This window comes from Coccidioides immitis (assembly GCF_000149335.2).
Source record: "Coccidioides immitis RS genomic scaffold supercont3.6, whole genome shotgun sequence".
NCBI classification, from domain to species: Eukaryota; Fungi; Ascomycota; class Eurotiomycetes; order Onygenales; family Onygenaceae; genus Coccidioides; species Coccidioides immitis.
This window is the reverse complement of record NW_004504312.1, coordinates 779,621-804,751: the sequence shown is the minus strand read 5'-3', so window position 1 is coordinate 804,751 and position 25,131 is coordinate 779,621. Positions and strand designations below refer to the sequence as shown.

Genomic DNA, 25,131 nt, shown 5'->3' with positions numbered 1-25,131 from the left:
GAGAGTATGTCAATTAATGTAGATTCATCAGAAGCAGAAGCTCCTGTACAATACAGAATGGATTGAGATGGAGCTGAAAAGGTTGGTGATCTTGATCACTCTGTACTGATTATATAATCCACCTCCCACCCTCCCTGGTCCAAACAGGTTATTTGGCGGCTTGGCAGTAACCAGGCAGCAACCTGGGTGATCACCCACACTAAACCCCCCCCATCTATCCGCTAGTTAGCGGGGTGGCAGGTTGCGGCGGGATTACTACCCAGGCACCTCATCCTGGTAACTTTCTGACCCCTGTCTCCTTTCCTTTCCTTCCAATCTCGCCTCAACTTCTACAAGCCTTCTTCGCTCCGTCACGATGTGGCAACCCGTTACTCTTCCCTTCAAGAATGGCTCGCTGCCTCGACCCACTCTGCCTACTCCAGATGAAATCCGGGCCTGCACCACTATTTTATGGGAGCGCTCATCCGTCAAGGTCGTTGCAGTGAATGATGAGATTGTTGTCAAATTTGGAACAAGCTTAAATGCATGGGAGGGACAGGCTCTAGTTTACCTCGAACGATACGTCCCAAGTGTTCCGGCTCCCCGACTGTACGCAATGTACCGTGATGCTAAGCAACTCTTCCTGGTTATGCAGCGCGCTCCAGGTGTGCCACTGAGCTCAATTTGGCGGTCATTGACTGAGCCCGAGAAAGATGACATTGTCACCAAACTCCGCAAAGCAGTTGATACTTTGCGACAGGCGAAGAGTCCGTGGCCCGACTTTTATGGAGGCTTGGATGGTGGCAGTGTGCACCATTATTTATTCTGGTGCCGGAAGGTTGGTGGCAAGTATTTGGGGCCCTTCCATGGCGAAGCTGCCTTTGTTGCAGGGCTCACAGGGAATTACCGAGCCGCCATTGAACGTGACGGCCTGCCAGACTTCAAAGCTCGCTTCTATGAAACCTCCCTCCTTCACGTACTCCAAGGTCACCGGCCAACATTGACTCACGGGGACATTCAGCCGAAGAACATTGTTGTCGCGGAGAAAGGCCGCAACTCTCGAGGACAGCGATCATTTGATGTCATGCTTGTCGATTGGGAAGAAGCTGGCTGGTATCCTGATTTCTGGGAATACTTCAGTGCGTTTTCCACACCCCCATTTCTCGACTGGAGGGATGACTGGTGCTGGCGAATTCATGAGTTTCTTCAAATATGACCCGCCGAAATGGCAATAATGCGTATGATTGATAAAGATTGGCTATAACTCAAGGGACTGGGAAGGGCCTTGGCTGCTAAATGCGAGTAATGAATGGTTAGGAACTGGTAGGAGACGAAGCAGCAGCAGTCAGAGCCACTCAAAAAAGTAATGCACAAATAGGGAGACAGCTTAGCTCCTGTGAACCATGAGGTCCCAAGTCCTCAGGGGCCTTCGATCAGGGGGTCTTTGGGCGTAATAGCGCCGTGGAGGAGTGACCAAAGTGCCCGGGGGCCCACAAGCCAGCCAGGCCAACAGTCGATGCTCCCAAGTCCTCACAGGTCTTAGGTTGGGGGCCTATGGACGCCGTAGGGCGCTAGAACCCTGTGAATTCAGGCGGAGGAGCGAGGTCCGATTTCTAAGGAATGGCGTCGGCGGAACGGGCGCATCGGGACCTGTACCTTGCTCCAATGACTCAGGCCACTTGTCCAGGCCACTTTGTCTAAGGGCCTTGCGGGTCCATGGAATGCGGCCTTAAGGCCTGTGTGGCCTCAAGGCCGCTTGCTGGAGGCTCCAATTGGCCCGTAGACCCCAGGGCTCTTTAGTCACCGCTCCGCGGCACTATTACGCCCAAAGTCCCGTGATTGAAGTTCCCCCGGGGCGGTCAAGTTTGAGATGATAAAAAAAAAGAGCGTCTGGGCCTCCGCTCTATATTGACGGCTCCGGGCACGGTTGACAGTTTTTACCCTGTTCTGTTCCTTGTTTTGCTTGAGCAACATGCGAAACTGTCGAGGTTAGTCATCATCCTGTTCAAGCAAGCTCAAGAACCATATCGGAATTTTGTAGGCCCGAAAAACCATGGAACCCCGATGAACCCACTGTAAACAGTGCCTGAAAGGTTCCCGGAGCAGGAATGACATGTTCACTGTTCTCAAATAGAAAACAGTTCTCATTTTTAAAGATTCTCCTGCCTGAGAAATGTTCCTGATTGCTGTAGAATGATTTTAGAATAATAGAAATGTTCTCAGAGTTACTAAGAATATCAGTAGAAACTCATCTAACCGCTAGTTAGAATACTGTTGGAAATTAACTAACTAGTCCCAAAACAGGATGGAACAATTGTAACTCAATTTGCTTCGAATCAACTTCATGCCTATGTATGAACTGCATTGACAACGGATATACAAGAACACAGCGTGTGAGCATGCGTGAACAGTCTAAGACACCAATGGATTTGCTTATTACCGCTTTAGCATTATTTGCTCGTTACATTCTGGATGCAGATATCTCCGAATCATGGACTCTTCCAGGCCTGCGGCATTGCTCTCAATGCTTCGGTGTAACCAGCGGATCGGAGTATGAATGGCTGAGACACCACATCTCTCTCGTATAAGGTTGTTCGCAGAAATCCTGGCCTTCACCTTTTAAACGACGCGATAAGTACTCCGTACTGACGATGTCATCACACACCTCTTTACCGACGTCCAAGTAACACCATGTTGCAGTCGACCCACGAACGAACCAGCAATCCGACGTACAGAGGCTAAGATAATATGAGTAATTTTTATTTCCTTTTGTTTCCTTTCTTTGCTTTTGGTCGCTTCAAATAGTACGCTCTACTATTCCACGGCGCATTCTACCAGGTAGCTCGGGATTCGGTATGTGCAAGCTGCTCCAACCGGAGAATATGCCGACAAGATAGTTACATGTCAGGATAGTTACACGTCCGAAGCACCATGGCACAAGGTATATTAATTGGCCGCTATTAGCACAAGTATCACTGGCTCGATCAAACGAGTAACATTAATTCCAAACAAGGATGAAGCAACAGCAACAGCAGTCCACGCTCCCGGGTTCCGCTTGCAGTTAAGACTACGCAGGGGCAAAAGTAACATCCTGAAATACTCGTATTATCTGAGAAATCCGAGTCATATGACAAGATTCGAGGAAAAATTGGTGTGAAGGAGAGTAAGTACAAGCAAGAGGGACTTATGTAGAAAGGTTGATTCATTCATTGACTCTCTCTCTATACAAAGAGCCATTCACAAAATAATAGGCATTAAATTATCCTGGCAAAATGCAACATTATCGGAGGAGAATCGCCGTTAAACATCGCTCGGCTTATGCTACCACCATAATGGCGGCCACAGCCAAGATAGCAGTCAATCCACCTTGAAGACGGGTAGCAGCGCCAGTGAACTCAGGTTCTTGAGGTGCAGTCGGGGTGCTTTGCTTGGGCGGTGGTTGCGGTACAGTAGTGAGCGTACGAGTGGGCGCAGGCGGTTGAGCAGTAGCCGGGGGCGTCTCGGGTTCAGGCGTGGTAGGAGGGACTTCTGGGACCGAATGGGCTGGAGAGCTCTGGGGAGGCTGTGGCACAGGTGTGTGCGGGGGTTTTGGCGGCTTTGGCGGCTGGGTACCAGGAGTCGAATGCACTGGAGGGCTCGTTGGTTCTGGTGGAATCACGCTAAGAGTTGTGGCAACTATGGTACTGGTAACTGTTTGCGTCAATGTTCGAGTCTGGGTTATCGTGATAGAACCACTTGTCATGGTTTCAGTGATAACTAAAATGGTTGTTAACGTTCATTCAAATGGCAAAACTAAGTGGTAGCATCTGATACTTACTTGGGCAAGTCGTAGTGCTAAAAGTTGTGGTTACGGTTAAAGTCTTAGTCGTGCCAGGGAGGGTAGTCGGCTCCTCGCGCTCTGTTGTGGTTGGGATAGGCACTTGAGTGGTATTCATGGTTGGAACGGGAGTAGTTGGAACAGGAGTAGTTGGAACGGGAGTAGTTGGAACGGGAGTAGTTGGAACAGGAGTGGTTGGAACATGAGTGGTTGGCTGCTCAGTAGTGGTCTCCTCGCACTCGGTTGTAGGGGCAGGAATAGATGGCTGCTCAGTAGTGGTCTCCTCACACTCGGTTGTAGGGGCAGGAATAGATGGCTGCTCAGTAGTCGTTTCCTCACACTCGGTCGTAGGCGCGGGAGCAGATGGCTGTTCAGTAGTGGTCTCCTCGCACTCAGTTGTGATCGGCACCGGAACTGATGTGGGCATGGATGGCAGCTCGGTCGTAATCTCCTCACAATCGGTGGTTGGAATATCGTCGAGACTGGTTTCCACCGGATGATACATTGGAGGGAAGCTCGGGACATCGTCGTAGTCATCGGGTTCCACTGGCGGATTGTACGAGCGCATCCCCAAGAGCTCGCTACGCTTCTCAATATCTAGTTCATTCTGATCGCGGTGGTTGATCGCCGCTCCGAGCGTGGAGCTGGCGAGCACCAGCACGACAAACAATGACCTCATTTCCTACTGCCCCAATTAAGAGTATTATATGTGTCGATATAGAACGAGCGAAAAGTCAGCAATTAGTATTAAATAAGAGTAGGAATGGAAACGAGAGGAACGAGGGACCAGACAAGTCCCTCTTCAGCCAGAAGCGGAGATAGTATTTAAAAGGGCTGATGTGAGGGCCATCAGTGGAAAGGGTGAGTGCGGGAGGCGGGCGGATTTTTGTATCCACGAGACGGCGCCCCTGGATGCGACATCACCACCTGTGCTCCTTCGAATCGAGACCCGCAAAAGAAAAGAGCAAAGTTGATTCTGGGGGATGCTGTGGGCACTCCTTGAAGCCGGCCAGATTCGCAGTGATCATGAATCATGCCAAGTTGAATTACCGATACAAGACAATACAGGCTCCACGCCAAAACGCGAATCCAGCAAATGGTCGAGCCACTAAAACAGGAAGTACAGCGAGATCTTGGCGGGTTGTGGCTAGCTTCGCTGGTGCCAGCAGGCACCGACAGGCATGGCTCACTCCTGGTGAGCGAAGCCAGCTAGCAACACACCATAATGAAAGTCATGATGCCTTGATCAGCTTCAACTGTTGAGCCAACAACCCTCCGGAGTCACAGTGGAGGCCCGGTCGGCAACAGCTTTTCCGGGGATGTGGCAATTGTCCACGGACGGAGCAGAGCCACGATCTTTTGTGATCGGAGGACCACCATCATAGCCGAAAATGTGAAAATACAGGAAACACCTTTCCTTCTTTGTGCGAAGGTGCGTCCAAGAGCCCGTTTTAGCGTGCTCGTGCATTGCTCTGGGGTTGGACAAATGTTGCAGTTCCAAGCAAACGGGTTCAAGAAAGTATGAAATTTTGAGTTGAGACTTGGCTCCTTCGTGCAATCCCATCCCGCATAGAATCGCCAGGTACTCCGTACTCCGTACGCTTGCCTGCAAAAAGCATCACTAGCTCTCGTTTAAAAGTGGATCTGGGCAGCGAAGCGCAGGATCGTGTCTTCACTGAACCAGGAATCAATCACATCGCGCATGTTTTGATGTCAACCGACCGTCCCTGCAATTCTGGAGCATTATCTCCGAGGGAAAGATATGTCGACACAAAACGGCGAATGTCAAAACAGTTCTTTCTGCCCTGGTGAGATTATTCTGTTCTGATGCGTATGGTCCAGCGACGAAACAAGGCCCTAGAAACCAAACCGTCGAAGAGGAGGGGGAGGGGGGGCGATGTCACGATGTGGAGACCCGCGACGGAGAAGGAGTTTTCGTCGAAAAGAAGAATTGAGTTTGCCATTATGTCAATGGCGCCCCTAGTGGTGGCCGTCTCGAGCGAAAGATTGATGCAAAAAGTAAATGGCATCGTCTGGCGCCTGAACTATTGGAACTGAAGCAAAATTTTCACAGTCCGGACGCTTTCAACCTTGACGGAATTAGGCTCACCTTGTGTGAGGAATTGATGGACAATGCGGAAGATTCACATTGGTCGCCGGTTAGCCCTTGTGGCACAGAAAATTGGGTCCGCTTGATGGTCAAGACGTTGAGATGCGAATCCATTGCAAGCTAACATGCGGAGGTGGCTGCACGACAGGTGGAAGAGAGTGTATGGACGTGTGTATGAATGTATTTTATTGTATGTACGTTACGGCCGTGTATGTATGTATGAACGTGCGTACGTCTGTACGGAGTGTGTATATGCGACCCCTTGTGCCAAGGACTTTTATGCCCTGTCATGATTGGTAACTCTAGATTCTCGCAGGCTGGATAGCGGACGAGCGACGCCCTTGTCGTGATTTGTTTTCCGCCGCTGCTCACTCCACTCTGCAGAGCTGCCCTGTTCATACTCACAGCATTTGTCGGGCCCTTACGGAGGACTCCGTAGGTTGGACGTGATTCGGTTGATTGCAACCCCGGAGAGAAGAGCATAACCATCGTGTTGCTCCGTAACTAGCCAACTAGTATTAAACCGGAAACCTCGCTAACTAGCCGGCAGCGGAGGTAATTATAGGTGTGATGGCGAAACAACGCGATCGGAAACGCACATGCCCTCCAGGATTCCTTTGATTTTCGTTTCCGAGGATCCTTGAAAGTTTGCTTGTGACACTCCGAAGTGAGACATGACCTTGTAGAGGAAGCTTTTGGGCCAAGGATACTAAACGACTAGCTCGTCACCATTATCAAACCATTCAAGGACAGGGTACGGAGTACCAACCATCGTGAGGGGTTGCAGGAGAGCACTTCGCAAAGTGGCCGGAAGAGTGCCTATTGCTCTTCAAGTGTTCTGTGCATCTGGATTGGGCTGTCACTTCACAATGAACTTATGGCTTGTTCTAAATCTAATCTTTGATGGTGAGCATTCCCGCAAACCAGTTTTTGTAAATATAAAAATATGTACGGAGTACAGTAACTACCCTCCCATATCTCCTCTGCTACCGCGATACGAGCTGGCTTGGGGTCCATCCAAACAAAAAAGTTGTAGAAACGACGGTAACATGCCCGGTTCAGTAGTCAACAGAAGCCCAAAGCCTGAAATGTCACTCTCCTGTTTCTTGGCTCCACGTTGAAGCATGTGCTACTTGGGCCCAACACTTGGATTTAATCATCTCCGGAATCTGAATCGTTTTCCCACCCGGCTTGATACGCGTGCGATAATTCATGCAGGCCGTTTATCAAATCTTCCCGCTCCTCAAGAGCAATCCGCCGCCCGATAGTCTGTTGCAGATTTTTGAGATCCCTGCCAATGCCACTTGTTGCGGATAATGCAGCATCGACCCTAAGTGTAGATCCTGCCGGGCCTTGCTCATGAATCAAATCGGATGGAAAGGAGTCGAGAATTGGGAATTCCAGCGTGGATCTAAAGTTGCTACAGAGTAGGTTGTTTAGCCTCGATTGAAAGAAATATACGTCGTTCCCCCCCCCCCCCCCCCCCCCAAAAAAAAAAAAAAAAAAAAAAAAAAAAAAAGAAAAGTGAGCTTCGGGGGGCCAAAGAGTGAAATGTGTGGCTTCGTTACCTTAAGGTACTGGGAACATACCCAGTCATTAATGAAAGACGGTGAGAAGTAAGACCCTGACCAACTTCTGCCCGCTCCGGTCGCTCGCTATTACATTTTGAATCGCGGACAACTTGTACTTGACTGAAAATATGCGTATTATTTGTCCTGGTAGCGGAGCCGATCGGAGAGAAACCTAAATCAAATCGTTGTTCGGACTGCTCTATTTCGTCATGATCCACCTCGTCTGTGTCCATCTGTGTTGAATCATTCGGCCTCAGGTGACTGGCAAATGGCAACTCCGAATTCTCGGATCTTATGGTGGCCCGCAAGGCGAATATGCGTTGTGGACCTGCATTGTCAAGAAACCAGGGCTCAATCCCTTCATACCAGCGGAGGCGGCCTGGCAGTGTGACACTCTCAACGGCCACTGACGTGAGGGCGGAGATATACCATTCCGATGCTATGTTCAAGTTCACATAATGTGGAAGCTTTGAAGGAGGCATCGAGATCGGAACGTATGCAGTGGATTGGCGGGATATCTCACTGATGGATTTGGCGGAATTTTTGGCTCTAAGAAACTGCTTTTCCTACGGGGATGCGGATGCGTTAGTCCAGCTTACGACACCGTGGAGCTGGATTGAGCGTACCCGTTCGGTTTTCAGCCCGCTTTCTAGAGCAAATGTCCAAATAATTTTCTTGCCAAACTCATCTCTCAAACGGTCAATATACCTTGCTGCAAAGCCGCCCCAGGCGTCATCTGTACCAGTGAACAGCTGGATTCCACGCAGTTGATCACATTCCTCGGCGAAGGGTCTAAAGTCACGGTCTAGGAGGTCGTGCTCCCGGTCTAGGCTATTGAAAAAGGCTTCGCCAACCGTCCAGTCCTCAAACGGCATCAGTTGGGAGTTCATTTCATACTCATTTAGCTGAACAATGGATTTCGGATGATAAAACAGTCGATTGAAGTCTGACCAATACCGGACTGTCTCCGGGGTGAGTCTGGGGAGAGGAAGGCCTAGCTCAAGGGCTTTCTGGTATTCACTCTGTGGAATATTTGGCTGCCGTTGGATGACTTCGTTCCCATCCCTGAGTCAAAATGCTACTTAATTTTGGGTCGCAATGAATAGCTAAGGGACAGATGTGTGCATATAAGCATACCATAAGCCTTTTGGCATTCCAACGTTCTCTTCAACTTCGTAGAGAGCATTGTACTGCCGAAGGGAGCCAAACCCGCCCTTCAGGTCATAAATGATAGTGCGCGGGGTAAACGTTTCTGACCCATCAGCCCCTATTCCAGGTCGGAAACTGATGTCGTGGTCAACAGGTGATGCCTCATTCTCAGAATACGTAAAGTATGATTCCTTGCCAATTATTAGCCTGGGATGTTCCAGATTAACATGGCGGCCGTACCTGAACGTTCCAAAAGTGGGTGGCTAGGTAGTTACTGCGCTGGCCCAGCTGCAAGGTGATGATCTCACGCATCTTCGGTCAAAAGGCCCTTCGGGCAATCAGAATATACGAAAGCACAATCACTCCGTACAAGCACAAAGTTTCCCAAAATTTATACCAATCTGCACAGAGTTTAGAGTTGTTCCCCCACCCCGGGCGCGGAGCAGAGATTTGAAGATTTGTTATGGTCTCTAACAGTACGAGTATCTTCTCCTTCCCGTATCACAAAAGAATTTCCAGGCTCCAGCCCCAGACAAACCAAGTAGATATCGACGTCTTACTCTCATTTCATTGTGCTGCCGGGTGTCTGTCCTTGCACACAACCCCGTCGTTCACCCCCTCGTCGTCTCTTCGAACGGGCAAATTTGATAATTACGTCAGAATCACGTGCCTAGTAATATTACATAAGACATTCTGGTTGCTACGGGCAACGCGGGCACCGCTGAGACCTGGGAAGATCGATAAACACGGCGAGTGCTAACCAAGTCTGGCGCCGCCGACAAGGATCTCGAAGTTCGCGATGATTATCCTCTGACCCGCGTCCACCTCAGCGATTTTCTCTTATCGTTAATGTGGCGGATCTGAGTCCTGCGTCCTCTTCTTGCTTCACACCCGAAGGCGTTCTCCAGCCCATGAATATGGTGGAATCGACCACTCCCGTTAAAATGCCCCAACAGACCGGTTCTCCCTTGTTCCCCATCACTCCAGATCGCATGAATCAGCAAAAGATGAACATCTCGCCAACAAAGTCATTGGACGCTATGCAGTCCCCGACCAGGTCTGGACGCGGGGCCTCAGATGTCCAAGCAAAAGTCGCGTTTCTCAATCGACTGTCTAGTGTTACTACGCCCGAGAGACCTGTTTCTCACGTCTCGACAACCACTGCCGCACTACAGAGAGCAATCCTTGGTCGAGAAGAAGCTGAGTCTGCGTTGCAGACTGCCCTTGCGCAGCTTTCTGAGGCCAATGCGCGGGAGCGGAGGGTTAGTGAACGATTGGAGTCGTTGGTAGAGGAGCTTCACTCGCTCAAAGAGAGACAAGTACATGAACGAACTGTGTTCGAAAAGGAAGTTAGGAAGGCAAGAAAGGAAGCGTTTCGTGCTGGATCCGCGTTGGTTAAGGCGCAGGAGGAATTGAAGTTCTCCAGGGGGGAGATAAAAAGTTTGAAGGAAGAGGTAAAACTGGAGAGAGACGCAAAAGAAAGGGCGAAGCAGGAAGCGTTTGAGCGTGCGTATGCATTGGCGGGCTTGACCGAAGAACTCGAAACTTTGAAAGGAAAACTCCGATCTGCGGAAACCGAGAATAACTTTGAAAATCTGGAAGCACAGGTGAAGGAAATTCGGGGACAGACTCCCGCCAAACATTTGGCCGCACCTGAGGCTGTTCTCATGTCCACGTCGCCAGGATCTAGAGGGATAAAAAGGGGCCAACCGGACTCTACTGACAATCGATCCCCCAGTCGCAAACGGAGTCTAAATACTCGGGATCGCCTAAGCTCCAAACTCGGATCTCCTGTCAAATTTTCACTTGATTCCACAACATCAGTGGGCGAAGACTCCATGGAAGTTGGGCTTGATGAAGATGATTCTTGTCTTATTGATAAACTTAACGACGATCTCCAGTGGGAGAAGCGGATGCGACAGAAAGCGGAGGACATGGTACATTTTCTAAAGATGGAATGCCAATTCAAGCGCTGCTCCTGCAGGCTGGCAGAGAACCGAGGAACCCGATATGTACATGATTCATCTTGGGATACACTTTGCCAGGGAACAGAGAAGGAGCCTGAGCTAAAAGAAGCTCGCACAAAGCCTCAGGACATTCCAGCTTTACAGGGACAACCATCCCCTTCCATTCCCACACCCCCATGTGAAGCCCATGAAGAGCCTGAGCAACAACCAGATGAACCCTTGGTTACGTTTTGTTCGGATACTGGTACTTTTCAAGTCATTCCGTCACCCAACCGGAATACCGATGTGAATGATGGCTCAATGAATGCGAGCCAAACCTCCTTTGGACGGTCTTCCCCTTCCCCTACATTTGCACCCCAGAATATGGATATTATGGGTCAAACAGAGGAAGCCCAGGATCTTGAGCTGGCTTCTCAATCCCCTGACACAGAAATATCGATCGAAATAGATCAGTACAGACCCTCCTCCAACTCTCCTCTTGGAACCGTCCCTGCGAACCGCACCAGCAGCCACTCCCTTGACCCCAAACTTTCATTCAAAACTCACCCATATCAGCCCAGCCACCTTGAATACCAAACCATCACAACAACCAGGACTATCCCCCTCTACGCAGAGACGCAAGCAGCCCGCAGTGAACCAGCATTTTGCCCTATCCCCGCTACTCCCATCAACCGAGAAGAAGCGCTAGCGCAAATACGTGCCCGGCGCGACCGCACGCAAGGTGCACTCAAAAGATCTGCCAGCGCCAACGACGCTAATACAAAATTAGGGATGATGGGCAATACGATTACCCCAATGACGGGGACGAAAAGAATCCCAAGAGTGGAAAATTCTGGAGCTCGAGAGGGTAATTCGATGTATTTAGGCTCGGGGATCAGGGGAAGAAGAGATATTAGTGCGCCAATCGCGAGTGTCAGAAGAAACTTTAGGTGATTTATGTCCATGTTTCGGTGTCTTCACTCACCCGTCATCGAGTTTGTGATTGGCTATGGTGAACGCATGTCAGCGATATTCTCGCTTTCTACTCGATTTAAAATGTTTAAAGCCTGGAGTCCAGGGGGGTTATGGTACATTTCATTTTATTTCTTTCGTCTTGTTTAGTCCTCATCCCACTCTATTGACAATTTCCTCTCACACTATCACTTTATTTCCTTTTTGCGCTATCCCGTCAGAGTGCGTCTTTCGCAATTGACTGTGTTCCATAACAAAACATAGCATGCTGTTGTTTCTCATTTCCGCTCTTTGAATATGATTTTCTGGGGGATTTATCTGATCCTATTGCATTATTTACCTTTCTTATACCCTCTGTTTAATTTCATCCATAAACAGCGATGCGTCTTTACTTCATTCGGGGCAGATTAGGCTCTTGGGCACTTCCATAGGCGTTGGTAAAAGTAGATTTAACTGGAAATTAATAAGATAATTGGGTTTTATTCGTCTCGAACATATTGGCTCCAAATCAAAACAATACGTAGATGTCCGATCCGTCTCATCAGCGCTATTATATTCGAGATATTAGCATCCATGAGAGCTTCCCGCCATAAACCTAGATATATCCCATTAAACCCCGCGCGCCAGCATACAACTACATATAATATGTACCATATTTCAAAGGATGCGCACCCCGCAACACTTAATTCTTCCTCCCTGAACTTGTGCTTTTCGATCCCACCACACCTGAACCAGCTCCTCGACGAATCTCCTATCTGCTTCGCTCCATGGGTCGAGACCCATTTGCGCCATGTCTGTAGTAGTTATGGGTGTGAATTCGTCTTCGCCATCGCCTAGCTTACCTCGTCCAGATGGGCGGTTGTTTAAGAGCGGCTGAGAGTCTTCTTGGTTGGCATGTATTATTAACGGCTCCTCTGGCTCGTCTCGGTATTCTTCTTCATCTCCGGATGGAATAGGCGAGCCAACTTCATCAAGCCCGCTGCTTTCTCCAGCGTTCTCACTGCGCTCCTCATCTTGACGGCTAACGATGTCGAAGAGGACGGTGAAAATTTGGGTGGTGAGACGTCGGAAATATGTTATTAGGGCTATTTCTTGGGTTCGGTCGTCGCGTTCTTGGTAGGAGATGCTACCGCGGCGGGTCCCCGGCGCGTAGATGCTGTCATCGTCTGGTAGCAGTAATTTAGCATCCTGCTCCTTCTCCTCGTCGGACTGGCCCGCTCCCTTTTCTCCAGCAGAGGCCCACCATATGAAGGATGTGTAGGCTAAAAGAGGCCATGAGAGTGGTTCAACAAGTGAATTCGTCGAGAATGTTGAGGAGTTGTCAAATTCTTCCTCCTCGTCTTCGTTTGCAGCATCATCGCGGGGAAGGACATTTAGACCCTCCCTGAGAGTTAGGTACCGCCGTACATCTCGCTGAGTAGCCTTCAAACGGATTTGTTTTGAGTCCTTGGGCGTGAGTGGATGTAATGGGGAAAGCATGAGTTTCGGGTATACTTTTTCGGGAGCATCTTTGGAATATGGTGGTGGCAGGTCGATTAGAACATCGTAGAGCTCTGGTTTGAGGCCCAACACACGATCGCTTGTACATGCGATCCAACAATTTTCTCCTTTTTTTTGTGGAGATGTTTTGCGTGACAGCGAGGTGAGGTATGGTAGGTCGTGAACACCAACGTTAAACAGTGCTCGGGGCCTGAAGGCGGGGAGGTCGGTGGGTGGAAGGAAAGGTGAGAGCGTCTGAGGAAGCGAAGAGAGAAGAGCTAGGTCGTATACTTGATTCTTGTTAACCTAAAAGTTCGTGCAGCGAATGTTGAAAGCGAGCGCCTACCGAAATTACAGGAGGTTTCAACAGGTGCGTCTCCAAGGAAAAGTATCCGCTTTCGTAACAGGGCCGCTCGATACAATGGGAATATCAAAGGGCCAAGCGTATCTTTAAAATCGGGAAGGCAAAGTGCAGGATGATAAGGGGCAAGAAGCTGCTTCGAGGTTAGCAGCGCTGTGGCGTCACTGAGCGTACGGCCTCGGTGAAAGGCGCCCTGGGGCGTAGACTGCTTCGGTTTCAAGCCTGAAATGGAAGCCAATGGGGAATCGGGAGGAGATTCATTGTGGTAGTTAGGAAGTTGAAAGGCTTCCCAGTAATCGGCCAGAGGTTTGGTATCGCCGTAATCATTAGCAAGCTTCCTACCCAGAGGTCAGCTAGAGCTATCAGGTACATCGCTTCAAACCCTACCGAGCCAGCTCTTTTAAGCTTGCAGCGTGTCTCCATGCCTTTCCTAGTCTTCCCTGACTCAGTGGAACCAAAACGCCGACGGCCAGCATCAGAGCGTTCCTCTCACTCTCGTCGGCGGGTTGGTTGACGAAGGCGCTAAGACCGGCATAGTCGTCTTGGACGAAGTATCTGTTGCGTTAGAGGGGCAGTGAGCAATATCGTTCCGGGAAATGATTGTTGCTTGGAAGGATCCTACGTACACAAGGTCCTCCTTCACGTTGTGTAGACCAGACGGCAGTGATTTGAACTCGACGACATCGTGCATTACGACTGTGAAACTGGCAATCAGCGAAGATCAGGCGCTGCGGTACCTGCGAACACAAACCATCGGGCAGGCTCTCTTTCCACACGATTGTATATCTATACAGAATGAGGGCAGTCAGCATGGGAGCGGACGTCGAAAGGACCAAGAGACCTTGCTAAGCGGCTAAATCGTAAGCACGTACCCGGCTTTAATGTCGAAATGGATCAGGAACAATGCTGCAATTCCAGGGGGCGCAGTCCGGACGCCCATGCCGCCTCTCAAGACGGCCGAACTTCTCCTGTCTGATGCCATAACTCGTGATGGTTGAAGTGGAGGCGCCGGCGTCCCGTGAAGCGGTCTTGAGATGCCCGTCAAAAGGTCCTTTTGTTTGGTTACGTTAATATCCGCTAGTGAACTGGTAAATTGGTGAGTGAGTTAGCTAGCGGGATCCCCAGCTCCCTCCCACCCCACTCTTAACCTTGGTGGACGGCTGAAGGTAACTTGAGGGTGATTCTCTCAGCGATAATGATGCCGTGTTGACTCCGAAGAGAGATCAACTGCCCAAATTGGCTGGATGCCTGTACGCAATACTCAGCGCTGCAATGAGAGGGAATTACAGGGGTGCTGGTCCTGCGAAGAAGCTTTCAACCAGCAATACAGCGCACATCCACAGCAAACGATAGAGGACCTGAAAAAAAGCCTTGGTATTTTAGATCTCACAATCGCCTCAAAAGCAGAATTTGAACCACGAAGCCTTTGACCTCAAAATCTGCTGGACCATCCAACGAGCAATTTCAACTTTTTGTAAGACCCAAGATTCCGTTCTCTGCCAGCCGAGCGAGAACGCGGACAGCCCAGCCTTGACAGTCCTCTTTCACCTACTTCCGACTCGGCGCTTGGGGAGGCGGCTCTTGTTCTGCTATCTGCTTCACAGTTGTAGCTTGCTCGTCGGTGAGCCATAACCGTTGTTCGACTTCAAATTCAGCCATACCATTCTCGACTACCACCCGCTCCATCTCGGATTACTGTACTCCACACAATGTTGTCGGCCAGAGCTGTGCAGATCTACCCACAGTCTTATTTCTTCCACCCTTGCATCCCCATGAGATAAGAGATTTTTTTTTTGTTTTGCAGACCTGGAACTTCCAATGGGGGCCAGACAGAATCCGTTGCGTTGAAGTCGGTTGCGCGACTTGACTTTCGTTGGGCGTAGGAAGGCTGCCATTTGGACAAGCTTCTTACCCTGAGCTACAATATAACGAGAATAAGAGAGCCTTGCTGTCGAGCGTCTCTTATGAGCCTGGGGTGGTTTGCAGCGTTGTAAGCCCATTGGCTACAGCCTACCTTTGCTGTTATTGATGCCGTGCAAGACAACCACGTTCTTGCCAACGTCTTGACGAGTCGGGTTCGTCACCTTTCTTTTCTATGGCTCGGTGGCATCGTTATGGACATTCAAAAGGATGTCATGCGGGATGGTCGATTTGGACTACTATCTACTGAGCTTCATCCTGCGATGTGGTCCGGGGCTGTGCAATCATTCCTTCAGGAGCCTATCCATCAGGACCCAACAGTGGACAGCGCCATTCTGCGCTCTCATGAATGCCGGCTTCTTTATCCCACTCAGGAGGAACATCACACTCGTTGGCGTTTTGGTGCCACAGCCATTGCATACACCGAAATTGGCGTTCGCGTACATGCAAAGTGTACTGGGCATGGTGTATAATAAGCGGGTTGGAAGTAGGCCCGTCGAAAATGGTAGGGTGTCGCACCAAATATGCCATCCCGCTCTTATACCGGCTTTCCTGCCTGGGACAGCAAGTGATGTCGAATGTCACCGTCATTTATGAAGATCTTGACCTCGAGAAGGAGTTGGCATCAGAAATTTAGACAAGAAGCATTTCCGGCTGGCTGCGGGCTCAGGGATATGCTCCGTAGGAACGAGAAATACACAAGCATGAATGGAATTGACATTCATGGTTCCGATGATGGAGTATTGTCGGACAAACGTTCCGCAGGGAACCACTCAGCTTCAAGAGCCGGCGTAGAAGCCCGGATAGACCATAATGCTTAAATCGATATTTCTTTGAGTAGCCTATGCCACACTATTAGTATTTATATCTCTTGTGGCCTGTTCTAGCTTCATGGGGTTGCCACTGTACGCGCCCAAGCCCCGGCTTTACCACCTGCAGCGCACGGTCATACCGCTGCTGCCGTCTATTTTTAGGGTGAATGATGCTCCAGTTTAGTTTTGGTGATGGCATCAAGTATTGATACATCCTCAGTAGCTTGAAGGATGTTGTCTGCTTTGATATCTGCCCAACATTGGTTAATAGATGGGTCCGCTTGCAAAATCAGCATGTTACACAGTGACGATGCTAGACCTTGGATTCTTGAGAAGCCCATCATCGTCTGTAGATAGGGATAATAGCCAGGCGAGTGTTGCTGACTCTGCCGACGGTACACTCAATACATCCTTTCCCCAACATCTATGACGGCCGAGAAAGCAGCAGAATACGTGTGTGGAGGAAACCCCGTAGACAGAACCAGCTTGATTTGAAGTAGTTTGCTGTCCCAATGACCCTTTCAAAGCGAGCAGATGGCGGATAGTCCAAGGAAAGCATAGGTAGCCGCCTGCCCCCATTATGGGGCTACCTTGACTGCGGGATTCCTGTGGAATTCCTGTTGAGTCTTCTGTAAGTCGGTCCCTCGAAAGGGAGAATTCCGCATCTCACTTTAGCTTAAGCAGGGCGAACCACGACCGTAGAAAGGTGAAAAGGCCCGAAATTCGTTGCTCGTCCCCGGCGGCACTTCGCTAGAATTAAGGTGTCCATTGACTCCCTGGAATCCGCTCCATCGGGGCGATAAGAGGACCGTTGTTTGAAGGTGGTCTCGGTAGGCCTGCAACATTGAACCTCCGGCTACTTCGAGTCAGTGCATTCTCCTGTGGCTGCGGGCTGTCCCTTGCACGGGGTGCAATGTAGCCGTTAGTCCATGCAGCCAGCCTGCTGGTATTTTCCGTGGGGATTCGGGCCTCGCGGCCTCCGCAAGGCCATTGTGGATTCTGGAAGTGGATGCGGCAAGGGGATTTTGTTTGGATTTTGGTACTCCCGGATTTTTATGCACACTGGAACTCTGCGGCTTCAGGCCACCGATTCTCGATTCGTCCATTGCATTTCTCTGGCTCTAGCTAGTTCCACGGAACTTGGCAATGATGGCCACGCACCGCACCGGCGCTCCCGACACGTACGATTCGCTGCCGCCGATCGCTCTGGCTTGGCGCCAATTTTGTTCCTGAACTAATAAGTCATTTGGCAGGCAAACGAATAACTAGGCCATTGTATAAATTTAATCGCAATCATCGCAACCCCCAGAAACCTCTGTCCCCAATCCCCGCCAGGATCGAGGTATGTTAAATCCTCTTTTCCCGGCACTGAAGAAGCGTTAAGGATCACTGACATGTTATATTTCTAGCCAACTCGCGCGCCCTTGATCAGACCGCAGCTTTCCCGCACGAGCAACAGAATATCTCTCAATGGCCAATCTAACGACACCATCGCATCCTTACTACCCCATCGAGGCTCAGCTCGTTGGATATCTGGCAAATGAATGGTCCGTGCCGGTCTTGGTCGGAGGATTTGCGGTATCATGGGGGTTGATCTTGCTGGTGACGCTCGGGATTGTCTCGTATGTGCGTCCGAGCTTGCCAAAGGCAGATAAGCTCGCAGTGCTGTGGTTTGTTCTGAGTACGTTTTTGTGGCGCAAAAATCAAGAAGGCAACGGATGGAGATATGCTGATATTCTTGACTAGGTGGAAGCATCCATCTTTTCTTCGAAGGATATTTCGTTCTCAACCACACTCGCATGGCCCCTGCGCAAGATCTCTTCGGCCAGCTGTGGAAGGAATACTCTCTTTCTGATTCTCGGTATTTGACCTCTGATCCGTTCGTGCTCTGCATGGAGACTATCACTGCCGTAAGTTTCACTGCTTTTCCAATACGGGCACAGCGACCCATTCTGACCGGCGTGTGAGCAGGTCTTATGGGGACCGTTGTGCTTCATCCTCGCCTACTTGATCACCACGGAATCGTCACTTCGCCATCCGTTGCAATTGATCGTCTCCGTCGGCCAAATCTACGGTGATATCTTGTACTACGCCACCAGCATGTTTGACCATTACCATAATGGATTGAGCTACTGCCGTCCTGAGGCCTATTATTTCTGGTGCTACTACTTTTTCATGAACTTCATCTGGATCGTGATCCCATCTCGTAAGTTATATTTCCTGTTCCAAGATGATTGAACGGCAAGAACTAACAAAATTCTAGATTACGTCAAGTCGAGCATCTGCGTTATGTCGAGAGCGGTCAAACAAATGCAAGAGACGGTCAAGGCCCGCAAGTTAAACTAGCGGTGGCGAATAGAATTGGAGTTCGCGGATCAGCATTGCCTTGTCATAGATATCTCTCCGTTTGTAGAGCTGTTTTTTCATCCAATTACCCGCTTTTTAATTGATAATTCGCACTCCAGGGGCATGGGGAAAAGTTCGATCAAGGCCGAATCGGAATCGCTTTAGGTTTAGACGACGAGTACACTTCTAGATTTTTATGGCTGATAGTCTATTTAATGTCTTTCTTTCCTTGATTCTCTCCCGCAATACGGAGTAGATTGGCAATGAATGCATTGACTGCTACGGAGTAGACAGCTTCATTCTGCAGCCACATTTGTGAAACAGACAAACGCGCCAAGACCCGTTTTAACCGTTCGAAAACAGTCAGCTTGGGATACGACATCATCAGCACTTTACTTGTAAATCATCCTGGATACCTCTTGTCTGTAACCGATGACTCCTTGTCATTGACTGCATGTCTTGTCCCGGGGTGTATGTGTGTTGAGTGAGACTGGGTTTGAACGACACCAGCAAACTGATCCTCGCGCAACGGTGCATGTGCTGATTTGTTTGTTAGGCGCTCGACCCCCATCGCACTGACGTCGACCATGCAGCAAGCCCAGATATAAATCTGACAGTTCACTATCTCCACATTTTCTTCCTTCTTCCTGATGCCTTATCTGGTACTCTGCATCTAACCTAAGCTTTTGAGCTTTACTGTGAAAATCTCGGCCTTAAGACAATGTGTATTGTGCTGTATCTTCCATAGTTGATGGTATGTAAACAAACAAATCCCGCTTGAACCAACCAGAACACCAATATTATCACTTCGCAACCAACACCAATAACAATAAAAAAAGCGAAGCTGTGCGGGCTGACTCTTATCTTGCTAGTGCTATAGCTCAATTTAGATGCCCTCACCCGGTATTCCGCATCGGCCTTCCAATCGAGGAAGTGCAAAGAACCCCGCTTCGAAGCCCAAACGCTTGGACTTGGGCGATCCCTTAGGGCCTTATGATACCAACACGGTCAGGGAAAAGGTTCGAAAATGGCAGCAGCAAGGCGGTGGTGTTGTGATTGCTCCCGATGTTGGGGCAAGCGACGACGGCGACGGCGACGGCGATGGCGAAGGGGACAGGAGCAGTAAGGAGAGCGGACTCGCGGCCAGACAGAAACGAAAGGACAGATCCGGTCAGGAAGGCGCTGGAAAACAGAGGATGCGTGAGCCCGAGGAGGGCGAGAAACAGAAGATATCAAATCGTACGATCGGTACTGCACCGAAGAAACGGGTGGTGAGTGACGGACATTGGAGAAAAGATAGGATCCCGGCAGAATCGCCTTCACCTACGAAAAGGACATCGCGAAAACACCCCGACGCGTGCAATAGATATGAAGAAACCAAGGAGAAGTTTGAAAAAAGAACGGAAAAATATGGCAAGCCAACATCTGGGGATGGAATAAAAGTCTACGCTGGACCTTTGAGAGAGCCGAAGTCGCCGGGCGCAAGGCGCTCTGATGGCTCAGAACGAAGCAACTCTTCGACAGACCACAAGAACAAGTACCATGGCCGCGATACGAAGAAGTCGCCCTCGAGGCACAGATCTACGAGAAGAGAAGTGAAGGCAAAATACATAGTTAACGATTTCCCATACAAAAGCGATCATTCGAAACCGAACGAGTCAAGTGAGGCTGCGAGCTTATCTGGTAAGGAAAACCGAGCTGCAACACCTAAAACAAAGACCCCCCCTCGATATATGAAATCCACAAAAGGCGGGTTCATCAACCAAGTCGTCGGCGAGCCAAAAAAGAAATTCTCTAAGAAGGATCTACCTCCCGTCCAGCAATCCCATGGATCCAAGGTGGAAGCATGGCTTTCGAGAACTAGTGATCCCTTCGTCAGCGACCATGAACCATACGTGGAGATACCAGCTCCTTTGAAGTCTTCACCCCGAAGAAGCGATTCCGGCAATGAAAAGGACAGTGATCCCAATCGGCACTCGAGGTTAGAAGGCCATCGCAGCTCTACGAAACGCAAGTCTAGAACTTTGCACAGACACCAGGAACGCTTCAGCGGCACCGACGAAGATGACCACCAGAAGGAGCCAAGCTCTACACGGAACGATCGTACAGAATCGTCTCCACCTAATTTGAAGAGATCAAAAGCTAGCAGACGACCAGAATCTATGGAAAACCGTCGAATGTCAATGCTGCACGAATCTATCGAGGAAGCTATTCAAGCGTCCGCCGTCTTCGACCGTCCTGTCTCTTCGGATGGCTCGGAAGGGTCATCGGCAGAACGACCTCCTCCTCTAACCTTACGAAGGCTATTCCCCGGTACCGGTATGCACAGATTATCTACAATTGCCTCAGTGGACACCCTAGATACGGCAACAGAGCCAAGTGGGGAGCCTACAAAGAATATGAACAAACTGCCGGCAGCCCTAGAACATGACGATGTATCCGAATCTGAAACTCGAGATCAATTCGACCCCAACTCCATTCCTGGCCCTGGTGCTAGATCTTTGAAACGCAAACTTACCACTCATTCCGATCTAATGTCTGTGTTGTCCCTTCCGGCGGGTGGCAGTCGCAGTATCAGGTCTGCGAGGAGCATTCGTACAAATAGAAGTCGCCTTGCCACTGCTACTGTGGGAGATATCATGCGAGAACTTGCGTCAGATGAAGGGAAGTACATGCGAGAGCTCAGGACTCTCGTAGGTGGCGTCATTCCCGTGCTATTGACATCTGTCCTATCGAAGGCCGATTCCGCAGTTGCTGCTGGCTTATTCCGTCCAAGTGCCAAACCTACTGATGAGGATAGCTTCACGAGGCCTATCGTGAATATGGGAGTCTCGCTCGAAAAATTGAAGTCAATCCATAAACGGATCCCCCTAGAGGATCCTGAAGCTCTTTTGGCCTGGGCTCAAGGAGCACAGAAGGTCTATGCTGATTACCTATCGGCATGGCGGCTTGGCTTTCAAGATGTCGTGGTTAATCTCGCTCCTCCAGATCCGGATGAGCTTTCCAAGGGCCCGAACTCGGATGCTCAAAGCCTTTACGCTGGCATGTCACAAGACGAAAACGGAGACGTAATTGACGGTGATGGGGAGCGAGTTGATGTCGCTTATTTGCTCAAGAGGCCCCTTGTTAGATTAAAGTATCTTGCAAAGACGTTTAAAGGACTGAATTACATACAGTCCTCTCCCAAGACCAAGGAGATCCAGGACAAGTATCAATCACTTGTCACTGATGCTCGACGCAGGGCGAATGAAGAACGAGCAAGACTTGAAGACGAAGCCGCGAATGCTATTGATACTAGCCGAGCTCGTGATATTCACACTTTAGCAGTCTTGAAGAATGTCGAGGCGAAATCAAGTCGGAGAGTCCGTGCCCGTGACTTTTTTGACCTTTCATTCCTCCATACGACTGGACAGCAAATTGATTGCCGGACTGAGCTATTGCTGCGAGATAATGCAACGGAAGATGGCCCTGGCGGAGATTTGTTCATATGTGAGGTCGATAGTGCCGGGCGTTGGCTCCTATTTCCGCCAGTCGACCACGGTCGAGTTTCGGCCAGGAACGGGGATAGCAAAGGCGAAATTGTCATAATGGTTCGGGGAGTACCCGAAGAGGGGGGCAATTGGTACGAACTTTTGGCTTTGAAAACAGAAGACGAACAAATTGGTTTCGAATGGGTCCAAATGCTCGGCCTCAGCCCAGTCCCACCGAAGATAAATCGATCAATGAGTTTCGTTAATCGAGCCAAGCAGAAGAAAGTACATCCACAAATTGATCTTAAACGCTCTGAATCGGTTGTGTCGACGAGGAGCATTATCCCAAGTCCGACTGATATTGGAGTCCCCATCGGTGAAAACGCTCTGAGATTCAAGTCCCAAATTGAAGACGATCGGGCTGCAAACGCTGCTCTCCAGGTCTCTCGAGATTCGACGTCTCTGGAGTCATCGCGCAATGCTTCAACTGTGCAAAAAACAGCAGGGTATGATCCTCGGACCCCTCCAGCCCTGGACACAGTAGTACGTACCCCTCGATGCCTTAATGAGGCTATGGAAATGGCTGGAGGCGCTTCACCAACGACGTTGAAGAGATCAAAAGCGAAGAGACGGTCCAAATATGGCCCGCTTTCCCCAAGTAGCCCGATATCCTCCGAGGATGCGCGAACTCCTGAACAGGATGTCAAACCGGCAATCGCTTCCCCTGAACCAGAACCACAAGCGAGGAAGCGTAATTCTGAATTGCTGGCACGATCTGTCTCACCCGAATTGAAAGATTTCAGAGCGATGAGACGTGCCGAAAAGGGGCAGAGACCTATTGCGGAGGTCACAAGGCTGGGTAGACGGTCTGTGTCTCCAGTGCCGTCGCTGGACCTACCGTCTATACCTAGGCTTAGAAAGCGCACGCCAATAGAAACTCCGCCATCGCCCCCTGTTCATGCTGCTGATAGCAGCCCGGTTTCTTCTAGGCCTAAGACTCCGAAGAAGCGCGATGAGAGTGCCGAAGAACCGTTCCTCCGAAGTGAGTCGAACGATCACCCTATTTATACTGAAGATGTTCCTGTACCCCCACCGCATAGGTCTCCTAGCCCTTCACGCTCGAAGCAATCTTCGCTTTCAGCAGCAACTCCAACCTTTTCACCCTGGGCCCGTCACAGGCGGACTTCATCTCCCTTAAAACATGAATACGAACCGTCTACAGCTACGGAATCTACCGAGTCAACAACTTCAACTGTTGAGCGCCATACGATTGATTCTTCCTCGGAGACGTCGGATGAAGAATTGGAAGGCAACGACATCGTAACACCATTGCCACCGATTAACGCACAGCGCGTTAATAAAGTCTCACCTCCTCCCTCTGCACCAACTCTGCCTGAAGAGACTTTATCTCCGTCTAATTCCCCGTCGCAAGCGCCCTACAAGACTGTTCCATCCCAGCCTTCAAAGGCGTCTAAGACGATTGCATCTATATACTATTGGCATGATAAGGGTTCATGGGAAGCACTGCACACTGACGAGTGCAGCATTGTGGTAACTCCAGGTCTTATAGAAGCATACGAAATGGGCCCTGCTCACTCACAGCCCATACCCGAATCGAGCGAGGATTCCCCCGAGTCAGATAAGGGCGTTCCGCAAGGAAGGCCGCTTATCGCCTTGGAATTGACGCCTCTTGTACCAATACGACGAGGAACAGCACTGGATATCAGTATTCGCTCACCCCCGACTTCAAAATCTAAACTGAGATTCTCGGGAAATAATATCATGTTCCGCTCGCGGAGCCCAGATGAATGCGACCAACTTTACAATCTTATCAACCAGTCCCGTATTAATAATCCAACATATATTGCTTTACAGAACGCTAGTGGCCCTTATTCAAATCAGCCAGCACCACTCTCGCGTTATAACTCCACGAGGTCTTCTAAGGGAGGCGGTTGGTTTAGCTGGTACGGCGGTTCTTCAAAAAGTAGCTATCGCGCTACCAGTGCACCCGCTCCTTCTGTTGCTGGTGTTACTGAAAGCAGTGTTGGGACAATGGCCAGCGCATTTTCCGCACTCAAGAGATTCGGCGCGGGAAGCAAGATGTTCAGCATCGCCAAATCGACTCTGACTTCCCGTACAGGCAGCCGTGGTGGAAGCCTCTATTCTACATCTACCCGCTCTGGGTCTAATTCTTTCCCTGCAGGGCCACCCAACGGTAAAGGACAAGAACAGTCTAAGCTTGCAGCGGGTGGAATTGGTCTTACAAATGCAAAAATCAGACTTTACTGCCGCGAGTCGGCGTCGAAATGGCGCGACATGGGTGCTGCAAGATTGACCATCCTTCCTGCCTCGCCAGCTGCGTCGCCACCCGGAACATCTTATAAGAGTGCTCGGGATTCCTCTGGTGCTCTTGAGAATGAAACTGGCGCAGACGGGGCGACAGCAACATCTCCTCCAGCTTCTGCTGCTCTACATACCGCTACCCTACCGTCTCGTCAGCATGAGAAGCGTATACTTATCCACGGGAAAGCTTACGGGCAGGTGCTTCTCGATGTGTGTCTAGGAGAGAGTTGCTTTGAGCGGGTGGCTAGAACTGGCATTGCTGTGTCTGTATGGGAAGACTTTCAGGGTGTTGCGAAAGAAGGAGGAGTTGTGGGAGGTAGCTTTAAGATTTATATGATTCAGATGAAGAGCGAGGCGGAGACTGCGTATACATTCGGACTGGTGGGTAAATTGAGGTATTAAATTGCTCCTGCTTAGTTACCTGGCTGGGTTGACATGTGGTCTTCTTTGGAATGATCGATGTATTGAAATGGGGGCTGGACTTTCATTTCTAGCTCTTCCTGCTTCTTCCCCCCCTCTTTTCCTTTTTTTTTTTTTTTTTCAAGAAAAAAAGGTTGCAGCCAGTTGCTTTTGACTTTTATTCATGCCTGATGATCCCATGACCTGTTAACGAGTTATATATCCCTTTGATTTGCTTTATTGGCATTGATACCCTTGTCCTACACGATGGTCACAATATCAAGTATAGACGTTGGCATTGTATGTATCCATGTACATTGACGAACCGGCTTTTCGTACTAGGAATGAGCTGAATTTTCATCCCACCATAGCTCGTGAGGGATCGAACCAAACGAAGTGTAGATACGGTGTAACTATAGATTGTTTTTATCGATGCACATGGGCCATTGCATCTAGT

At 49.8% G+C, this 25,131-nt stretch overlaps 9 protein-coding genes across 9 annotated transcripts; 5 read left to right on the top strand and 4 right to left on the bottom strand.

Moving 5' to 3' along the window:
• Positions 1 to 47: 47 nt before the first annotated feature.
• On the top strand, positions 48 to 1,927 carry CIMG_03233 (uncharacterized protein). The gene has a single exon (XM_001243791.2). The coding sequence runs from the start codon at positions 356 to 358 to the stop codon at positions 1,193 to 1,195; it is 840 nt and encodes a 279-aa protein (XP_001243792.1). The 5' UTR covers positions 48 to 355; the 3' UTR covers positions 1,196 to 1,927.
• Positions 1,928 to 2,900: 973 nt separating this feature from the next.
• Positions 2,901 to 4,593, bottom strand: CIMG_03231 (uncharacterized protein). The gene is made up of 2 exons (XM_001243789.2): positions 3,797 to 4,593; positions 2,901 to 3,735 (listed from the first exon to the last, which is right to left on the bottom strand). The coding sequence occupies exons 1-2, from the start codon at positions 4,473 to 4,475 to the stop codon at positions 3,296 to 3,298; spliced, it is 1,119 nt and encodes a 372-aa protein (XP_001243790.1). The 5' UTR covers positions 4,476 to 4,593; the 3' UTR covers positions 2,901 to 3,295.
• A 229-nt stretch (positions 4,594 to 4,822) lies between these two features.
• Positions 4,823 to 6,527, top strand: CIMG_13690 (uncharacterized protein; the record flags this gene model as incomplete). Its single annotated transcript, XM_004446267.1, has 7 exons — positions 4,823 to 4,991; positions 5,202 to 5,228; positions 5,370 to 5,604; positions 5,781 to 5,911; positions 6,055 to 6,119; positions 6,314 to 6,341; positions 6,472 to 6,527. The coding sequence occupies 7 exons, from the start codon at positions 4,823 to 4,825 to the stop codon at positions 6,525 to 6,527; spliced, it is 711 nt and encodes a 236-aa protein (XP_004446324.1).
• A 531-nt stretch (positions 6,528 to 7,058) lies between these two features.
• CIMG_03230 (protein DML1) lies at positions 7,059 to 9,202 on the bottom strand (the record flags this gene model as incomplete). Its single annotated transcript, XM_001243788.2, has 5 exons — positions 8,867 to 9,202; positions 8,615 to 8,817; positions 8,104 to 8,542; positions 7,475 to 8,043; positions 7,059 to 7,326 (listed from the first exon to the last, which is right to left on the bottom strand). Exons 1-5 carry the CDS (start codon positions 8,936 to 8,938, stop codon positions 7,059 to 7,061), a joined length of 1,551 nt encoding a protein of 516 aa, XP_001243789.2. The 5' UTR covers positions 8,939 to 9,202.
• A 249-nt stretch (positions 9,203 to 9,451) lies between these two features.
• CIMG_03229 (uncharacterized protein) lies at positions 9,452 to 11,879 on the top strand. The gene has a single exon (XM_001243787.2). It carries the CDS (start codon positions 9,538 to 9,540, stop codon positions 11,524 to 11,526), a length of 1,989 nt encoding a protein of 662 aa, XP_001243788.1. The 5' UTR covers positions 9,452 to 9,537; the 3' UTR covers positions 11,527 to 11,879.
• Positions 11,880 to 12,004: 125 nt separating this feature from the next.
• Positions 12,005 to 14,441, bottom strand: CIMG_03228 (uncharacterized protein). The gene is made up of 6 exons (XM_001243786.2): positions 14,257 to 14,441; positions 14,136 to 14,170; positions 14,011 to 14,080; positions 13,772 to 13,939; positions 13,370 to 13,722; positions 12,005 to 13,313 (listed from the first exon to the last, which is right to left on the bottom strand). The coding sequence occupies exons 1-6, from the start codon at positions 14,364 to 14,366 to the stop codon at positions 12,202 to 12,204; spliced, it is 1,848 nt and encodes a 615-aa protein (XP_001243787.2). The 5' UTR covers positions 14,367 to 14,441; the 3' UTR covers positions 12,005 to 12,201.
• Positions 14,442 to 16,113: 1,672 nt separating this feature from the next.
• Positions 16,114 to 17,105, bottom strand: CIMG_03227 (uncharacterized protein). The gene is made up of 4 exons (XM_001243785.2): positions 16,787 to 17,105; positions 16,436 to 16,733; positions 16,214 to 16,354; positions 16,114 to 16,146 (listed from the first exon to the last, which is right to left on the bottom strand). Exons 2-3 carry the CDS (start codon positions 16,693 to 16,695, stop codon positions 16,333 to 16,335), a joined length of 282 nt encoding a protein of 93 aa, XP_001243786.2. The 5' UTR covers positions 16,696 to 16,733; positions 16,787 to 17,105; the 3' UTR covers positions 16,114 to 16,146; positions 16,214 to 16,332.
• Positions 17,106 to 17,413: 308 nt separating this feature from the next.
• Positions 17,414 to 18,682, top strand: CIMG_03226 (EBP domain-containing protein). Its single transcript, XM_001243784.2, has 5 exons — positions 17,414 to 17,458; positions 17,526 to 17,797; positions 17,863 to 18,026; positions 18,088 to 18,322; positions 18,380 to 18,682. The coding sequence occupies exons 2-5, from the start codon at positions 17,587 to 17,589 to the stop codon at positions 18,460 to 18,462; spliced, it is 693 nt and encodes a 230-aa protein (XP_001243785.2). The 5' UTR covers positions 17,414 to 17,458; positions 17,526 to 17,586; the 3' UTR covers positions 18,463 to 18,682.
• Positions 18,683 to 19,352: 670 nt separating this feature from the next.
• CIMG_03225 (uncharacterized protein) lies at positions 19,353 to 24,677 on the top strand (the record flags this gene model as incomplete). The annotated part of the gene is made up of 1 exon (XM_001243783.2): positions 19,353 to 24,677. The coding sequence occupies one exon, from the start codon at positions 19,353 to 19,355 to the stop codon at positions 24,675 to 24,677; it is 5,325 nt and encodes a 1,774-aa protein (XP_001243784.2).
• Between the last annotated feature and the right edge of the window lie 454 nt (positions 24,678 to 25,131).

What these genes read in the sequence shown, in the direction of transcription:
- CIMG_03233 (XM_001243791.2), top strand. Translation starts at nt 356, where the DNA reads ATGTGGCAACCCGTTACTCTTCCCTTCAAGAATGGCTCGCTGCCTCGA.
- CIMG_03227 (XM_001243785.2), bottom strand. Translation starts at nt 16,695, where the DNA reads ATGGGGGCAGGCGGCTACCTATGCTTTCCTTGGACTATCCGCCATCTG. An exon ending in GGGCTTCTCAAGAATCCAAG is followed by an intron (nt 16,355 to 16,435) that starts GTCTAGCATCGT and finishes ATATCAAAGCAG; the next exon opens with ACAACATCCTTCAAGCTACT.
- CIMG_03228 (XM_001243786.2), bottom strand. Translation starts at nt 14,366, where the DNA reads ATGGCATCAGACAGGAGAAGTTCGGCCGTCTTGAGAGGCGGCATGGGC. An exon ending in CATTTCGACATTAAAGCCGG is followed by an intron (nt 14,171 to 14,256) that starts GTACGTGCTTAC and finishes CATTCTGTATAG; the next exon opens with ATATACAATCGTGTGGAAAG. An exon ending in AACGTGAAGGAGGACCTTGT is followed by an intron (nt 13,940 to 14,010) that starts GTACGTAGGATC and finishes CTAACGCAACAG; the next exon opens with ATACTTCGTCCAAGACGACT.
- CIMG_03231 (XM_001243789.2), bottom strand. Translation starts at nt 4,475, where the DNA reads ATGAGGTCATTGTTTGTCGTGCTGGTGCTCGCCAGCTCCACGCTCGGA. An exon ending in TAGCACTACGACTTGCCCAA is followed by an intron (nt 3,736 to 3,796) that starts GTAAGTATCAGA and finishes CAACCATTTTAG; the next exon opens with TTATCACTGAAACCATGACA.
- CIMG_03226 (XM_001243784.2), top strand. Translation starts at nt 17,587, where the DNA reads ATGGCCAATCTAACGACACCATCGCATCCTTACTACCCCATCGAGGCT. An exon ending in GCATGGAGACTATCACTGCC is followed by an intron (nt 18,027 to 18,087) that starts GTAAGTTTCACT and finishes GCGTGTGAGCAG; the next exon opens with GTCTTATGGGGACCGTTGTG. An exon ending in CTGGATCGTGATCCCATCTC is followed by an intron (nt 18,323 to 18,379) that starts GTAAGTTATATT and finishes ACAAAATTCTAG; the next exon opens with ATTACGTCAAGTCGAGCATC.
- CIMG_03229 (XM_001243787.2), top strand. Translation starts at nt 9,538, where the DNA reads ATGAATATGGTGGAATCGACCACTCCCGTTAAAATGCCCCAACAGACC.